This window comes from Phycodurus eques, chromosome 10 (genome assembly GCF_024500275.1).
Source record: "Phycodurus eques isolate BA_2022a chromosome 10, UOR_Pequ_1.1, whole genome shotgun sequence".
NCBI lineage: Eukaryota > Metazoa > Chordata > Actinopteri > Syngnathiformes > Syngnathidae > Phycodurus > Phycodurus eques.
The window spans coordinates 14656017-14669020 of NC_084534.1; the positions used below are offsets into that span (position 1 = coordinate 14656017).

At 41.0% G+C, this 13004-nt stretch overlaps 1 protein-coding gene across 4 annotated transcripts in view; it reads right to left on the reverse strand.

Moving 5' to 3' along the window:
- Positions 1–13004, reverse strand: part of kdm5ba (lysine demethylase 5Ba) — a 33921-nt gene that overhangs the window by 4289 nt on the left and 16628 nt on the right. For all 4 annotated transcript variants that reach the window (XM_061688828.1, XM_061688826.1, XM_061688829.1 and 1 more), the window contains exons 7-20: positions 12911–13004; positions 12734–12831; positions 12492–12650; positions 11890–12009; positions 11476–11634; positions 10920–11101; positions 10567–10729; positions 8025–8144; positions 7645–7839; positions 7249–7430; positions 6728–6852; positions 6434–6584; positions 1950–2067; positions 1516–1871 (exon numbers count right to left, since the gene is read on the reverse strand). In XM_061688828.1, coding sequence (XP_061544812.1) covers positions 1516–1871; positions 1950–2067; positions 6434–6584; positions 6728–6852; positions 7249–7430; positions 7645–7839; positions 8025–8144; positions 10567–10729; positions 10920–11101; positions 11476–11634; positions 11890–12009; positions 12492–12650; positions 12734–12831; positions 12911–13004 — 2222 coding nt within the window. The remainder of the gene's footprint in view (positions 1–1515; positions 1872–1949; positions 2068–6433; positions 6585–6727; positions 6853–7248; positions 7431–7644; positions 7840–8024; positions 8145–10566; positions 10730–10919; positions 11102–11475; positions 11635–11889; positions 12010–12491; positions 12651–12733; positions 12832–12910) is intronic.

Sequence of the window (13004 nt, forward strand, 5' to 3'; positions counted from 1 at the left end):
ACAGGGGAAGAAACGTGCTCAGCTATGGGTGCCTAGCAAGCATTCCAAATTCTGTGCTGATCACTTCGAACGGCGTGTTTTGAGAAAGACTTCGCAGAAAGCATTGCATAGAGAAGTAGAGGCTAAAACCAGATGCGGTGCCAACTACTTTTCCTACGACCATCGGGACCTCAACCGCCAGCAAGAGAACTAAATCTCGCAGCCACCACGGTGGAGCGGTGAAGCGGCGCAAACAAGAGGTGAGGATTTCCTTGTATATACCTACCACTCTGTTATGGTTACTATGCACTGGGATGTAGGAAAAAAAGACCCACGCAGTACTTTTCAGTACTGTCAACTGTACTTTTGCTTATATGACAAGCCAACAGACACGGCAAAGACTTTCTGTGCAGCATGTTATAACGCTACTCGAGCGAGGGGCATACAATATATAGTAATATTGCATACTATGTAAAAGCTTGTGCCGTGTCACTGAAACATATGAATATATAATACGTGTAGTCGTGCTAAAAAATATTGGCACCCCTTGGGTGGCATGACTGTATAAAAAGACATGTTTTTGACATACCGTCACATCGACCCAGTGGCCCCTCTTTTTCTGTTGTACAATTGCTACTTGGCTGCTCGTCGTCATCACTGGTCGGCTCAAACGTATGGTTTGACGATGCCAAGTTCAGTTGGGTGCTCCTGTATGTCGAAATCCTCCTCATATTCCAACACATTCCTCGGCATTGCGTATAGAGTGTAGCACGCTGTTTTTGTCAATTGCAATGTCACTTCTGGTAGCCCTTGCGGTGGCTAGAGTAATCACACCCTGGTGTCTAGAGCTTCAGGTATGTTCGGGGAGTGCTCAATACGCGTGATAAAAACCTAATTTTTAGCTAAACTATAGTTGAAAACTTGCTGGAAGTTACATGCATGTATGACATAACATAAACAATGCAAATATGAATTTTAACTGACCCCATAACATCTTTGTCATCTGACCTTTAACTGTTGCATCTCCTGCGCCAGCGTAATACAGTTTTGGCAACTTCACTAGATTATTTATTGGGTTTCTTTAGTTTCCTCTGCTGAATAAGTGCTGGAACCACGCAATAAAATGTGCAAAGTTAGCCACGGGATATTCAAGGAGGACCAGAATGAACACAGAGCTTGCAAGTGACAACTTGATATCTTTGCAAGAGATCAGCCAGGAGAGAAAATGAATACTACAACGAGGTCCAAAAGGTGAGACGAACAGTGTAGTAAAAATACATTTTAAAACTTTTTTTTGTATTGGAAAGCAATTACTAAAGCATATATGAAAATTAAATGGAGTTTGTGTTACACATGAAGGTGATCCAACCGAAATTCAAATGAAATAGAGCAGGAAAGTGCTTTTAAACTACAATGCCTTTAATATGTGAAATATTTAATGAGTGGTCTCTAGATATAACCCATTACACAGGTATTGAATGGATCTAAACCTGATCTTTTTTTTGTTTAGAAACATGAGCATGCTTTTGTCCTCACCTGGCTTTCATGAGGCCGAGCATTCGCTCCTCCAGCTGCTCAGAAACCGTCAGGAGCTCCTGCAGGCGAGCCATGGCTCTTTCCACAGAGCTGTGAGGGGCTAAACCCACGCCCTGGTCGATCAGCCTCCTCATGGTGTCAAGGCAGAGGTTGTCTGGCCTGCTGTTGGCTTGCTTAACAGTCTCCAGCCAGCGGGCCTGCTCCAGCCTCTCCCTGAGCAGAGGCAGCTGGGGCAGCTCTACGTCAAGGCCCAGGCTCAGATCCAGCAGTTCCTGAAGCTCGACTGAGTTAGGCGACTCGTCAGAGAGGAGCCTTTCGCTGCGCTGCTGGAATTCATCAACCCGAGTCAGCAGGTCCTGAAAGGTACATGCAAATGCTATTAGGTTCTAACATTAAACACAAAGTCAAACTTTAAAACTTAAATGCTAAACAACCTTCAGTAAAGGCGCCTGTCTGATGTTACATGGCAGGTTGTCCAACTGTTGGACAAAAGACCGGAGCTCCTCCACAGTCAACCCGTGGCTTTGAGACTTCCCCCCACAAGAGCGAAACCTGCAACATTAGAAAAAGGAAAGACTACAAATGTCAGAACATTTTGAGGGACAGCTAATAATGCATGAAAATGTGGGTAAAATATCCTACCATGAATGTGTTTGCCATTTAGAGGTAGGAAAACTATTACATGATTATCAAATTCCAGTCAAGAGAGAAGCTCTGCAGTCTAAATCGGCCTCTCCAGACAGAACACGTATCCACGTCCTGTCAGAGGTCATGACCCTTCAATCGCTTCCTTAGACAAACGCTGTCCAAAATGATAGCCAGTTCTCACAGTAATCATGCTATGCTAACAGATCTCCCGGCTGATTTTTCTGTTTCTGAAGCAGACCAGTTTTCTAGTATTTTAGTGAGGTTTTTGTTCACTCAGTGGCTATATCTATGGGCCAAGGAAGATCGAAATGTATTTCTCTTAGCATGAGGAGGTACAGAAGCCAAAGGAAGACTGAAGTGCCACACTCGCTACATCTGGACATCAGACCCACCGAGATTATACTATGCAAACTGTTCTTTGTCAAGCAGAGTAAGAAAAAAATCTTAATGGGCTATTTCCAAATTTATTTTTTGCTCACGCTACATATTAGTTAATCGACTGCTTCTAGACCAAACGGACGACAATTTCATGACTATGACTAGCCAATGATTGGTTGAGAGAATGACAATTTTTATGAGGTATACTGCATGAGGAAATACTCACTTGGCATGTTATTTTCAAAGTGCTGAAGAGAAACAACGCATGTGTTCAGTTCATAACGTGCAACTCCCCCCCCCTCCCCCTTCATTTACCAACGAGGCGAAACAGTGTGTACACTCCAGAGCACAGTAGCAAATTAGCCAAAACAACTAAGCTTGAAACTTTGCTTCACTCAAGCATACACAATGCTAGCATGATGTAGCAAACTAGCCTTAAAATGTGGGATACAGAAACAAACCCTACACCATTTACCTGATTTGGATGTAAATAAACCTCAAATTAAAAGATGAAAGTCTGCAGCCAGCACATTTTGTTTGTTTCATTTCTAATCAATTGTGTTGACATTTGAGCCAAAAAGATGACAATTGTGTTCATGTCCTAATATTTATGGACCTAACTGAAGGCACATCTCAATGCTGCTAGTAACAAAGACGACGTTTCTAGAGTAAACTTTATGCTAAGGCGAGCTCATTCACGTATAATTGTCAACAGTCAATCTTTGTTGAGCCGAGGCACCTATTTTACATTTGAAAAATTTCACGGTCAACCACAAAACACACAAAAAAAAATTATGATTACTGATATCTTATCTAGTTTAGCCACAAATGTACTTTAGTCAGTGTGAAATCTGGGCTGGTTTAATTGAACACGAAGCTGATATTTGCAGGGAGCCAACTTATTCTGTTGTATAAATAGCAACAGGTGGATCCACAGCTTTATTGTACTTTTTGCCATCCAGTGGAAGAGCATTTGTTCTGTTTCCACTAAATGCCGCTGGCATAGATATATGAACAAATATATATTTATGATTAATAAAACTAATTAAAATAATAATACAAAATATATAAGGCAGCATTAATTTTTCTTAAGTTAACATACGAACGGCCGAACGGAAAACGCCAGCACAAAATTTAGATACCAACTGAAACGTGGATTTTGTGAACCGTTCCGCCCATAGTACAGGCATATCTGTTGCTATTAATTCTCAATGGTTTCATCTGGTTGTGAGGCCGTATCCACATCGCTTGATCCAATACAGACATTTATCAGAGATGCTTGGTTTTGGAAAGGGAATAAACTTGACAACCTTTTCCAGGCGCTCTTGATATCGCTTATCAATGATTTACGCTGGGACAAACTTTATATACTACACTAATCAAACTGGTGTTTTCCATAAGTAATATTTTTTGTCTCAGATAGTGTTTTTGGGAAATTACAGTGGTGTGAAAAAGTGTTTGACCCCTTCCTGATTTCTTATTTTTTTTGCTTGTTTGTCACACTTAAATGTTTCACATCATTAACCAAATTTAAATATTAGTCAAAGACAACAAAACACAGAAGGCACTTTTTAAATTAAGGTTTTTATTAAGGGAGAAGGGAGAAAAAAAAAATCCAAAACTACATGGCCCCCCGCTAAAACATAACTGGTTTATCATACTTCAGTTCAATTTCTCGAGGCTCACCCAGGCATGATACTGCCACACCTGTTCTCAATTTAAAAAAAATCACTTAAATAGAACCTGCTTGACAAAGTGAAATAGATCCTCAAAAGGATCATAGACATCATGCCGAGATCTTAAGAAATTCAGGAAAAAAATGACAAAGAAAGTAACTGTGGAAAAGGTTATAAAGCCATTTGTAAAGCTTTGGGACTCCAGCGAACCACAGTGAGACCCATTATCTACAAATGGCAAAAACATAGAACAGTGGTGAACCTTCCCAGGAGTGGCCATTCGACCAAAATTACCCCAAGAGCGCAGCAACAACTAACCCCAAGAGGTCGCAAAAGACACCACAACAAAATCCAAAAGAACTGCAGGCCTCACTTGCCTCAGTTAAGGTCAGTGTTCATGACGACACCATAAGAAAGAGACTGGGGAAAAAATGGCCTGCATGGCAGAGTTCCAAGACGAAAATCACCGCTAAGCAACAAGAGCAAAAAGGCTCATCTCAATTTTGGGGCGGATATCTTAATGATCCCCAAGACCTTTAGGAAAATACTCTGTGGCCAGACGAGACAAAAGTTAAACTTTTTGGAAGGTGTGTCCCCCATTACATCTGGCATAAAAGTAACACTGCATTTAAGAAAAAGATCATACCAACAGCAAAATATGGTGGTGGTAGTGTGATGGTCTGGGGCTGTTTTGCTGCTTTAGGACCTGGAAGACTTGCTGTGATAAATGGAACCATGAATTCTGCTGTCTACCAAAAAATCCTGAAGGAGAATGTCCGGCCATCTGTTTGTGACCTCAAGCAAATTTTGGTTTTGGAGCAGGACAATGATCCAAAAAACACCAGCAAGTCCACCTCTGAATGGCTGAAGAAAAACAAAGTGAAGACTTTGGAGTGGCCTTGTCAAAGTCCAGACCTGCATCCTATTGAGCTCCTGTGGCACAACCTTAAAAAGGCAGTTCATGCTTGAAAACCCTCCAACGTGACTGAATTACAACAATGCAAAGATGAGTGGGCCAAAATTCCTCCACAGCGCTGTAAGAGACTCATTGCAAGTTATCGCAAATGCTTGATTGCAGTTGTTGCTGTTAAAAGGAACTCCGATTGCAAGGACATGTTTGGTATATATGATCTGATATGATATGAGAACGAGTCTCTGTTGTAAAGAGCTCCGTTTCATTTCTGCCGTTGCTCATGGTACTTGTTCGTTTTGCCCGATGTTATAAATGTATTCAGTGATAACTGAGAGTAAAGTTACATGCATACCTATTTTACTGTTTTTCACTGCTAACTCAATGACCGGTTGTTTACAACAGCTGGTGCTGCTAAAGTGGGCTGATCAAGGTGAGCGGCCAGCGCCTCCTGTCTTTTGCGTCTTTTTGCTCAGCTTTCGCTTGTTACGTGCGGCCGTTGAGCTCTTTCATGAGATGGGGGCGATCAAAGGCTTCGAACAAACAAACCGGCCACATCCTCTCACCGTTTCCTCAACTGGATCTTTTTGGGAAAGCTATGAATGCTTGCCTCCTTTTTTTCATTCAGTCCTGATTGGAAATCACATCCCAAAGCGGCGCAGTATGGCATTTTTAACTCTTTTCACTGACGATGAAAGTTGTTCCTAAGTGGCTAGCTTAGCTCTGCAGAGAGCAGCAACGCAACAATTTTACAATAGCCATTCTACATCATCATTCCCAGAATTCTTTGTACACGCTAAACATGGCGGCGACAGTGTATCAAATTATGGTCTGAACAAAATCTTTTTTTTTTTAAACTTGTAGGAATAATTTATAAATATATACCCCTGTATTTCAGTAGTTGTAAAATTAAATGTGTTTTGTCGTTTCAAACGGAGTTTACTTTAAGGGTGGACCAACCAGTTATTAGGTTTAGGGGGCAATCACTTTTTCACACAGGGCCATGTAGGTTTTGATTTTTTTTCCCCCTTTAATAATAAAAACCTTAGTTTAAAAACAGCATTTTGTGTTTACTTGTGTTGTCTTTGACTAATATTTAAATTCTTTTGATGATGGGAAACATTTAAGTATGACAAACATGCCAAAAAATAAGAAATCAGGAAGGGGGCAAACACTTTCTCAAACCACTTTAAGCGTGCGCTACTACGATGTAGGAAGTTAATGATCGGTCTACTCTGTCATGTGACTCACTCTTGCGGAAAGGTCCATTAATATTTACATCACACTGGTACAAAATTAGTAATACCTTGTCTGCCTCTTCCCATTGAGAAGTTGTTGTGCTACCACAGCAACTTTGTCAGCTTCTGCGGAAACAACGCGCAGCTGATCCAAGAGGCTGGTTTGTGGGAACCTTTTTGTCTCTGCCTGCTCCACCAGGCTGTGAAGCTCTTCCAGACCTAACCGGACATAGATCATTCGTTTAGCACATCAAAAGATTGCACAAGCATTGTATAAAAATAAATAAATAAATAAATAAATAAATAAATAAAAATTCCTGAGGTGTGACCAGAATAGCCAAACTGTCTTAAATTAACGTCACCTCTTTTGTTGTTTTCTTTCTTCTCCAGAATGCTCTGCACGGCATTATTCCACTCCTTATAGGACTCTGCACGCAACTTCACTGATGACATCATGGGGTATAACTCATCCAGTGTAAATTTGTAACTAGTGAAAAAGTAAGACAGAAGATAAAAAGGCAGTATTCTAAACCACCACATCCATTAATATCCTTGGTGCAAGGTTAACATCTTGGTCATTCAACAGAAACTGCAGCTTTCAATTTTGTTACCCATGTTTTGTGCATTAATTTGAGCACATTTTTCGGAAAATAAAATACTTATCTGGTATAAGTTCATTTCTCCAATGTAGAGCAACTTTATAGTACTTGCAGAAGCAGCTGCATGGGATCAACTTGGGTTAATTTTAAACAGTGCAAGGAAAATAAAATTCATTCTTTGCATGTTTGCTTTCTGACTTATACTCGCAGGGGTAACACATTGCTGATTGAAGCTAGAATCTTTTTTTAACCACATTCAGTTGTCATGGTGACTGAGGACTCACTGGAGTATTAGGTTGCTAGATGGACAGGAGCAGAGGTCCTGGGCGTGGTACAGGCAGACCACCTTGCCAGGACTGCAGACACAAGTGATGCCAGACAGGTAGCAGGTGGTCCAACACTTGCAGCACTGGCGTTCCTCATCGGGGAGCAGCTCATAATCTACTTGTCTTGCTCCCACCACACCCTGGGGGATACAGATTCACACTCAGAGATGAAGAGGAAAAACAGCTGTGTACAAAAAAAGTGTTTGATAAACACAATGTGTTAAATGTACCGTGCATCATGAAGACGGAAGGTACGGTTTCATTCTACCCACCAATATACTTTGATATGACCAAAAGCATTGTACACAATTACCTCTAACACGTGACTGGGGATGACAAACTAGAACTCCTCACCATGTTGTTGATCTTCTCTCGAAGTTCCTCTTCTTCTTGGACCATGGCGACCATCTCCTTGTGCACAGCGGAGGCCAGGTCCACATCCACTCTATCCGCCTTGAAGGCCATGTTGCAGACCATCTCGTCGTGGGAGAAGACACAATACCGGTTCAACTGGCGATAGTGTTTCACACAGCCTCGGCCAACAGGCATCTAATGGGAAATTGACGTTAATTAAAGTAAGACACTCATATAGCCATGACAATAACACTGTTGTTAGTGTTGCTGTAAAAGCATAACATTGCATGGTCCTCTCGACGCCTTCACAACAAACACTACTAATACTAAGTCTTACTTAAAGGACAGTAAGTAACACAGCTGATTGGTGAGCTCTTTACCCAATCCATGGAACAGAAGTTGACTGCTTCAGCAAAGTTGAAACCTTGGTTGAATCCACTGTGGTATGCTCTGGGGAAGGTGATGACAAACTCTCCTGCACATTGGTTTGTGCGATAGATCTATAATTTGAAAGACAGAAAGGTAGGGGTAAAAAAAAATAGAAAAGAACGCTTTTTCTTGGAATTGTGTTTATATGCTCATTGCGTATCCCTGCACTATTTAATAACAACCAATACACTTGCCATTGTCAAGGGAGATCACAATTTAAACACATACACTATATTGTCATAAGTATTCACTCAACTGCTTTAACTTATATGAATTTAAAGGACATCCTATTCTTAAACCATAGGGTATAATATGACATTGGTCCACCCCTCTGCAGTTCAAACAGCTTAAACTCTTCTGGGAAGGTTTTCCACAAGGTGTATGAGTGTGTTCATGGGAATTTATGACCAATTTTCAAGAAGCGCATTTGTGAGGTTACATGCTGATGATGGACGAGAAGGCCTGGCTCTCAGTCTCTACTCTAATTCAGCCAAAAGTGTTCTACAGGGTTGAGATCAGGATTGTGCAGGCCAGTCAAGTTCATCCACATCAAACGCGCTCATCCATGTCTTCATGAACCTTGATTTGTGCACTGATGCACAGTCATGTGGGAACAGGAAGGGGCCATCTACAAACTGCTCCCACAAAGTTGGAAATGTCCAAAATATTAGTTCCTGAGGTTCAGTGACAGGAACACTTGACTGCTTCAGCATACCAAGAGATTTTGGACAGTCACACAGTTTACCCCTTTCTGTTCCAACATTTCTGTACACCAGTACACAAAGCAAGGTCCATGGATATGAAAATTTGGTACGGATGAACTTGACTGGGCTGCACAGAGTCCTGCCCTCAACCAAAAAGAACACTTTTTGGTTAATGTCGAGTGGACAGTGAGCCAGGCCTTCTCGTCCAACATCAGTGTGTGACCTCACAAATATGCTCCTGGAAGAATAGGCTAAAATTCTCATAAACTCACTCCTAAGCTTTCCCACAAGAGTTGAAGCTGTTACAGCTGCAAAGGTTAGACCAACATCATATTAAACCATATGGATCTGGAATTTGATATCACTTAAAATCATGTGTGAGTCAAGGCAGGTGAGCAAATACTAAAAAAAAATAGAAATATAGTGTAACTAGTATTGCAATTGTATAGCTTGCAGTGGCACAGGACTACACTGAATAATATCCAAACACAATCCAAATATGAGCATCTCAGTAAGAGTAACTCAGGGTCCGAAATACTTAACATTTTTTGCATAGTAATTATTGCTATACAAAATTATTTTCTACAGCAATTGCTGGGATTTGTGTAGCAATTTTTTGACATGCTGTTTCGGGCAGTAAGTTGAATAGAAGTTCCACTAAGTACTAAATCAGTGTCTGGTTTTATGCTTTTCTACCCTAAATTTATAGAGGCATATAAATTGGATAAATTAACTAGTCTAATGTTTGCTGATCATGTCAATAAAAAATATTTAGTTTTCTATGGCTACTAGTAATTTGTATTATGCATACTATTTCTAATGTATTTACTAAAATGAAAAGCCTAAACACTGCAAATGCAAAATTACTGGAAATAAGCCCAATGAATATTAGCATTCATGTTTAAACTACTGTATATTCAAATGTATTGGATTACTTTATAAAATATAATAGGATTACATTTTTAAAATAAACAATCAATAACATTTTATTAATTAAGTGCAACAGGGATCTATGACCTTGTGTTGTATGAAATCACCAAGGATTTAAAAAAACAAAAAAACAAACCGTGATTTATAGTTTGGCTTTCTATTCAGGGGACACTACTACTGACTTTGGTGGTTATCTCCCTTAAGACTAACTTTGGTGGTTATCTCCCCTAAGTAAGAAAATAAATATACCACGTTGAGGCTGATCAGCTGCGTCTCCATCTTCGAGACTCTACGCACCCTGATGGCATCTTATCATTCCGCCTTGTGCTAAACACATAATATAATACCATACGACACACCACCGATTGGATTTACTTACCCAATCTTTCTCGCTGTTAGAGGCATGGATCAACGCTCGTCTAATAATAGTTTTGTAGATTTCTGATAATGTTGCAGGATTTTTATCCAAATCTACAGCCTTCTTGTTTCTATGTGCCCTGCGATTGGCTTACAACCAGCTCAGGGTGTACCCCGCCTCCTGCCCGATGATAGCTGGGATAGGCTCCAAAACTCCCGCAACCCGTGTGAGGATAAGCGGCTCAGAAAATGGAGGGATAATCCACGCTCTCTTTGTCGAGTTACGAGTAATAAACGGTTCAAAACGTGCATCCCATATTGTAGCGATGGAAATTGAGGAATACGATAAAGACGGCATTTTACATTGCATTTGGCAATGCGATACCGGCAACTTACATTTTTGTTAAGCAACTGTTGACTTAAGATTTTTCTGAGCCCTGTCACACTTCCTCCTGCTTTGATGTGATGGTCAAAAATTGTGTTCCAACACTGAGCTACTTACCGGAACGCCGTTGTTCATCAATGTGTTGGGATTCATAATGGTGACAAGCTGATGAAGGAGGTCTGGCTGCGATTCAAAGAGCTCAGGAGCTAGTTTCTTCATGACACCCTCCAAGTGCTCTGCAGCGTAACCTGGTGCCCCATACCAGGTCTTTGGCTCACCCCTGCAGTCAAAAAAAAAAACCCCAAAAAACCAACCGTTTTTACCAATACACATACATTTGTTGCATTCTTTTAAGAAACAACAATATAAAAGTATGCAATTCATAATTACCTAACAAAGACTAACTGCAAGCTAATGTATAAAAGTTAATCTCTTCATCTCTACAGGAAAGACTGTACTACGAAGTGTACCAGTGAAGGTAGTTGATGGAGTAGCTCCAGTGGTCCTCAATATGCCAGCAGAAGGAGGAGAAGCACATGCCCACATAGAGCCAGGGTAACTTCATCCCACAGATGTCAGCAGTAATGTGAGTCAGGACCGAGGCATCCAGCACAGGCATGTTGTTAAGATTCCAGCCACTTGTTAGGTAATGCTGTAGAACACAGGAAGTTTCAAAACTATGGCCAGCCCACCTGACATCGGTTAGTTAGAAAATAACAATGGTAGTGGTCATTTTCTAGCTACCAGCAAGAAATTTACAGTGCTTTTAAACAGAGCTTGTTCGCAAAAAAAAAAAAAAAATTATAAAAAAGAAAATAAAAAAAAATAAAAAAATAAAGAAGCTAAACCATAGCAGTATTCTAGTATATGTTTGTAATAAATTAATCAATATGATTACAGTGATTTATTGGCCAGATGATGAAAATTCCCAAGTTACTGTGAAAGACACCACTACGGAAAAGTTTACAAATTCAGCTCTAGTATAAAAGATCATCCACATGCTCTTCGCAACTAGAGAGCTCGTACCTCATCCTCAGGAGACACTTCAAAATGGCTGTTCTTCACAGGGAAACCACTCCCAAACTCTTTGGAGGCGATGTCTGCTCCATATTCTACAGTCACATCCTCCTCGATAGTGCTGACTAGACGCCAAAACTCTTTCTCCACCAGCTCAGTTGGAACCATCTACATCAAGTTCAGCGATCAAGAAATTCAGTTCCATTCAATTCATTAATAGAGGATGGCAAAATGTCAGATAAAAGACTAACTGAGCAAGTTTTCCAAGTCATAGCAGTAAGCATTATGTTATATATTATCAAATAGTCCTCCTTTGTCACATGCTACAACCCTCCTCCAGTTTCAGTTACAATTAATTGTCCCTGTAATTTGGGTGTAATCGTGCAAACAGACAAGACACCACCAGCAAGGATCCCCACTCACGTGAACTGGCATGTTGAAATAATCTGATTTAAAGGAATCAGCCATGTCTCCAAAGGTTTGCAGGGTGTAGCTCCTGCTGGCTTGCTCGAAGCCAAAAGCAACCTGAGGTTTGCCGCATTCCTGCCAAATTAAGAAAAATACATTGACTATTAATTCTGAATTGTGTTGGTGGCACGATGGACGACTGGATAGCACATCTGCCTCATAGTTCTGAGGACCCCGGTTCAAATCCGGCCTCGCCCGCATGGACTTAGCATGTGCTCCCTGTGCCTGCGTGGGTTTTCTCCGGGTACTCCGGTTTCCTCTCACATCCCCAAAACATGCATGGTAGATTAATTGAGGACTCTAAATTGCCCATAGGTGTGAATGGTTGTTTGTTTATATGTGTCCTGTGATTGGCTGGCAACCAGTTCAGGGTGTACCCCGCCTCTCGCCCGAAGATAGCTGGGATAGGCTCCAGCATGGCCGTGACCCTAGAGACGATAAGCGGTACAGAAAATGGATGGATGGATAGATAAATTGTGTTGAGCTGTTGTTTCCAATAAAAAACAGTGTATTGCATCAGGATTTGGCTCCCCAAGGGCAGAGAGGATGCACCTCACCTGCGCTAGGCACTTGGGGCATCTCCAGTCTCCTTTGGGAACCTCATGTAGCGGGGGGATGAGACAGAAGATGTGATAGCTGTCATCGCAGCCATCACACAACAACAGCCGGTCCTCCTCAGTTCCGCTGTGACACATTAGGCACATGTATTGCTCCACCTGAGTAGTCAAAATAAGGATTTGTTTTGGAATAGGAACAACAACAACAACTTAGATATGCAACTACACTACAATATACTTACTTTACTGTTTGTACCATTTTGAATGTTATTTGACCAATTTTCTTCACAATTTTCTGTCACTATATATTCAATTGGCTCCTCTTTCACCGACATGCTCACTGAAACATGGATGCAATAGCAATGAGGGGCTTTAAATCTTCACCAAATGACCTGAAAAAATGATTATTATTTTTTTACCAGGTTCTGGTTTGGCAACATATGTTCCCATTCTCCTCCTGAGATTGGGGCGATTCTTGTGAACTTCCCCAGCTTCGCTTTTAAAGCAGCCTCT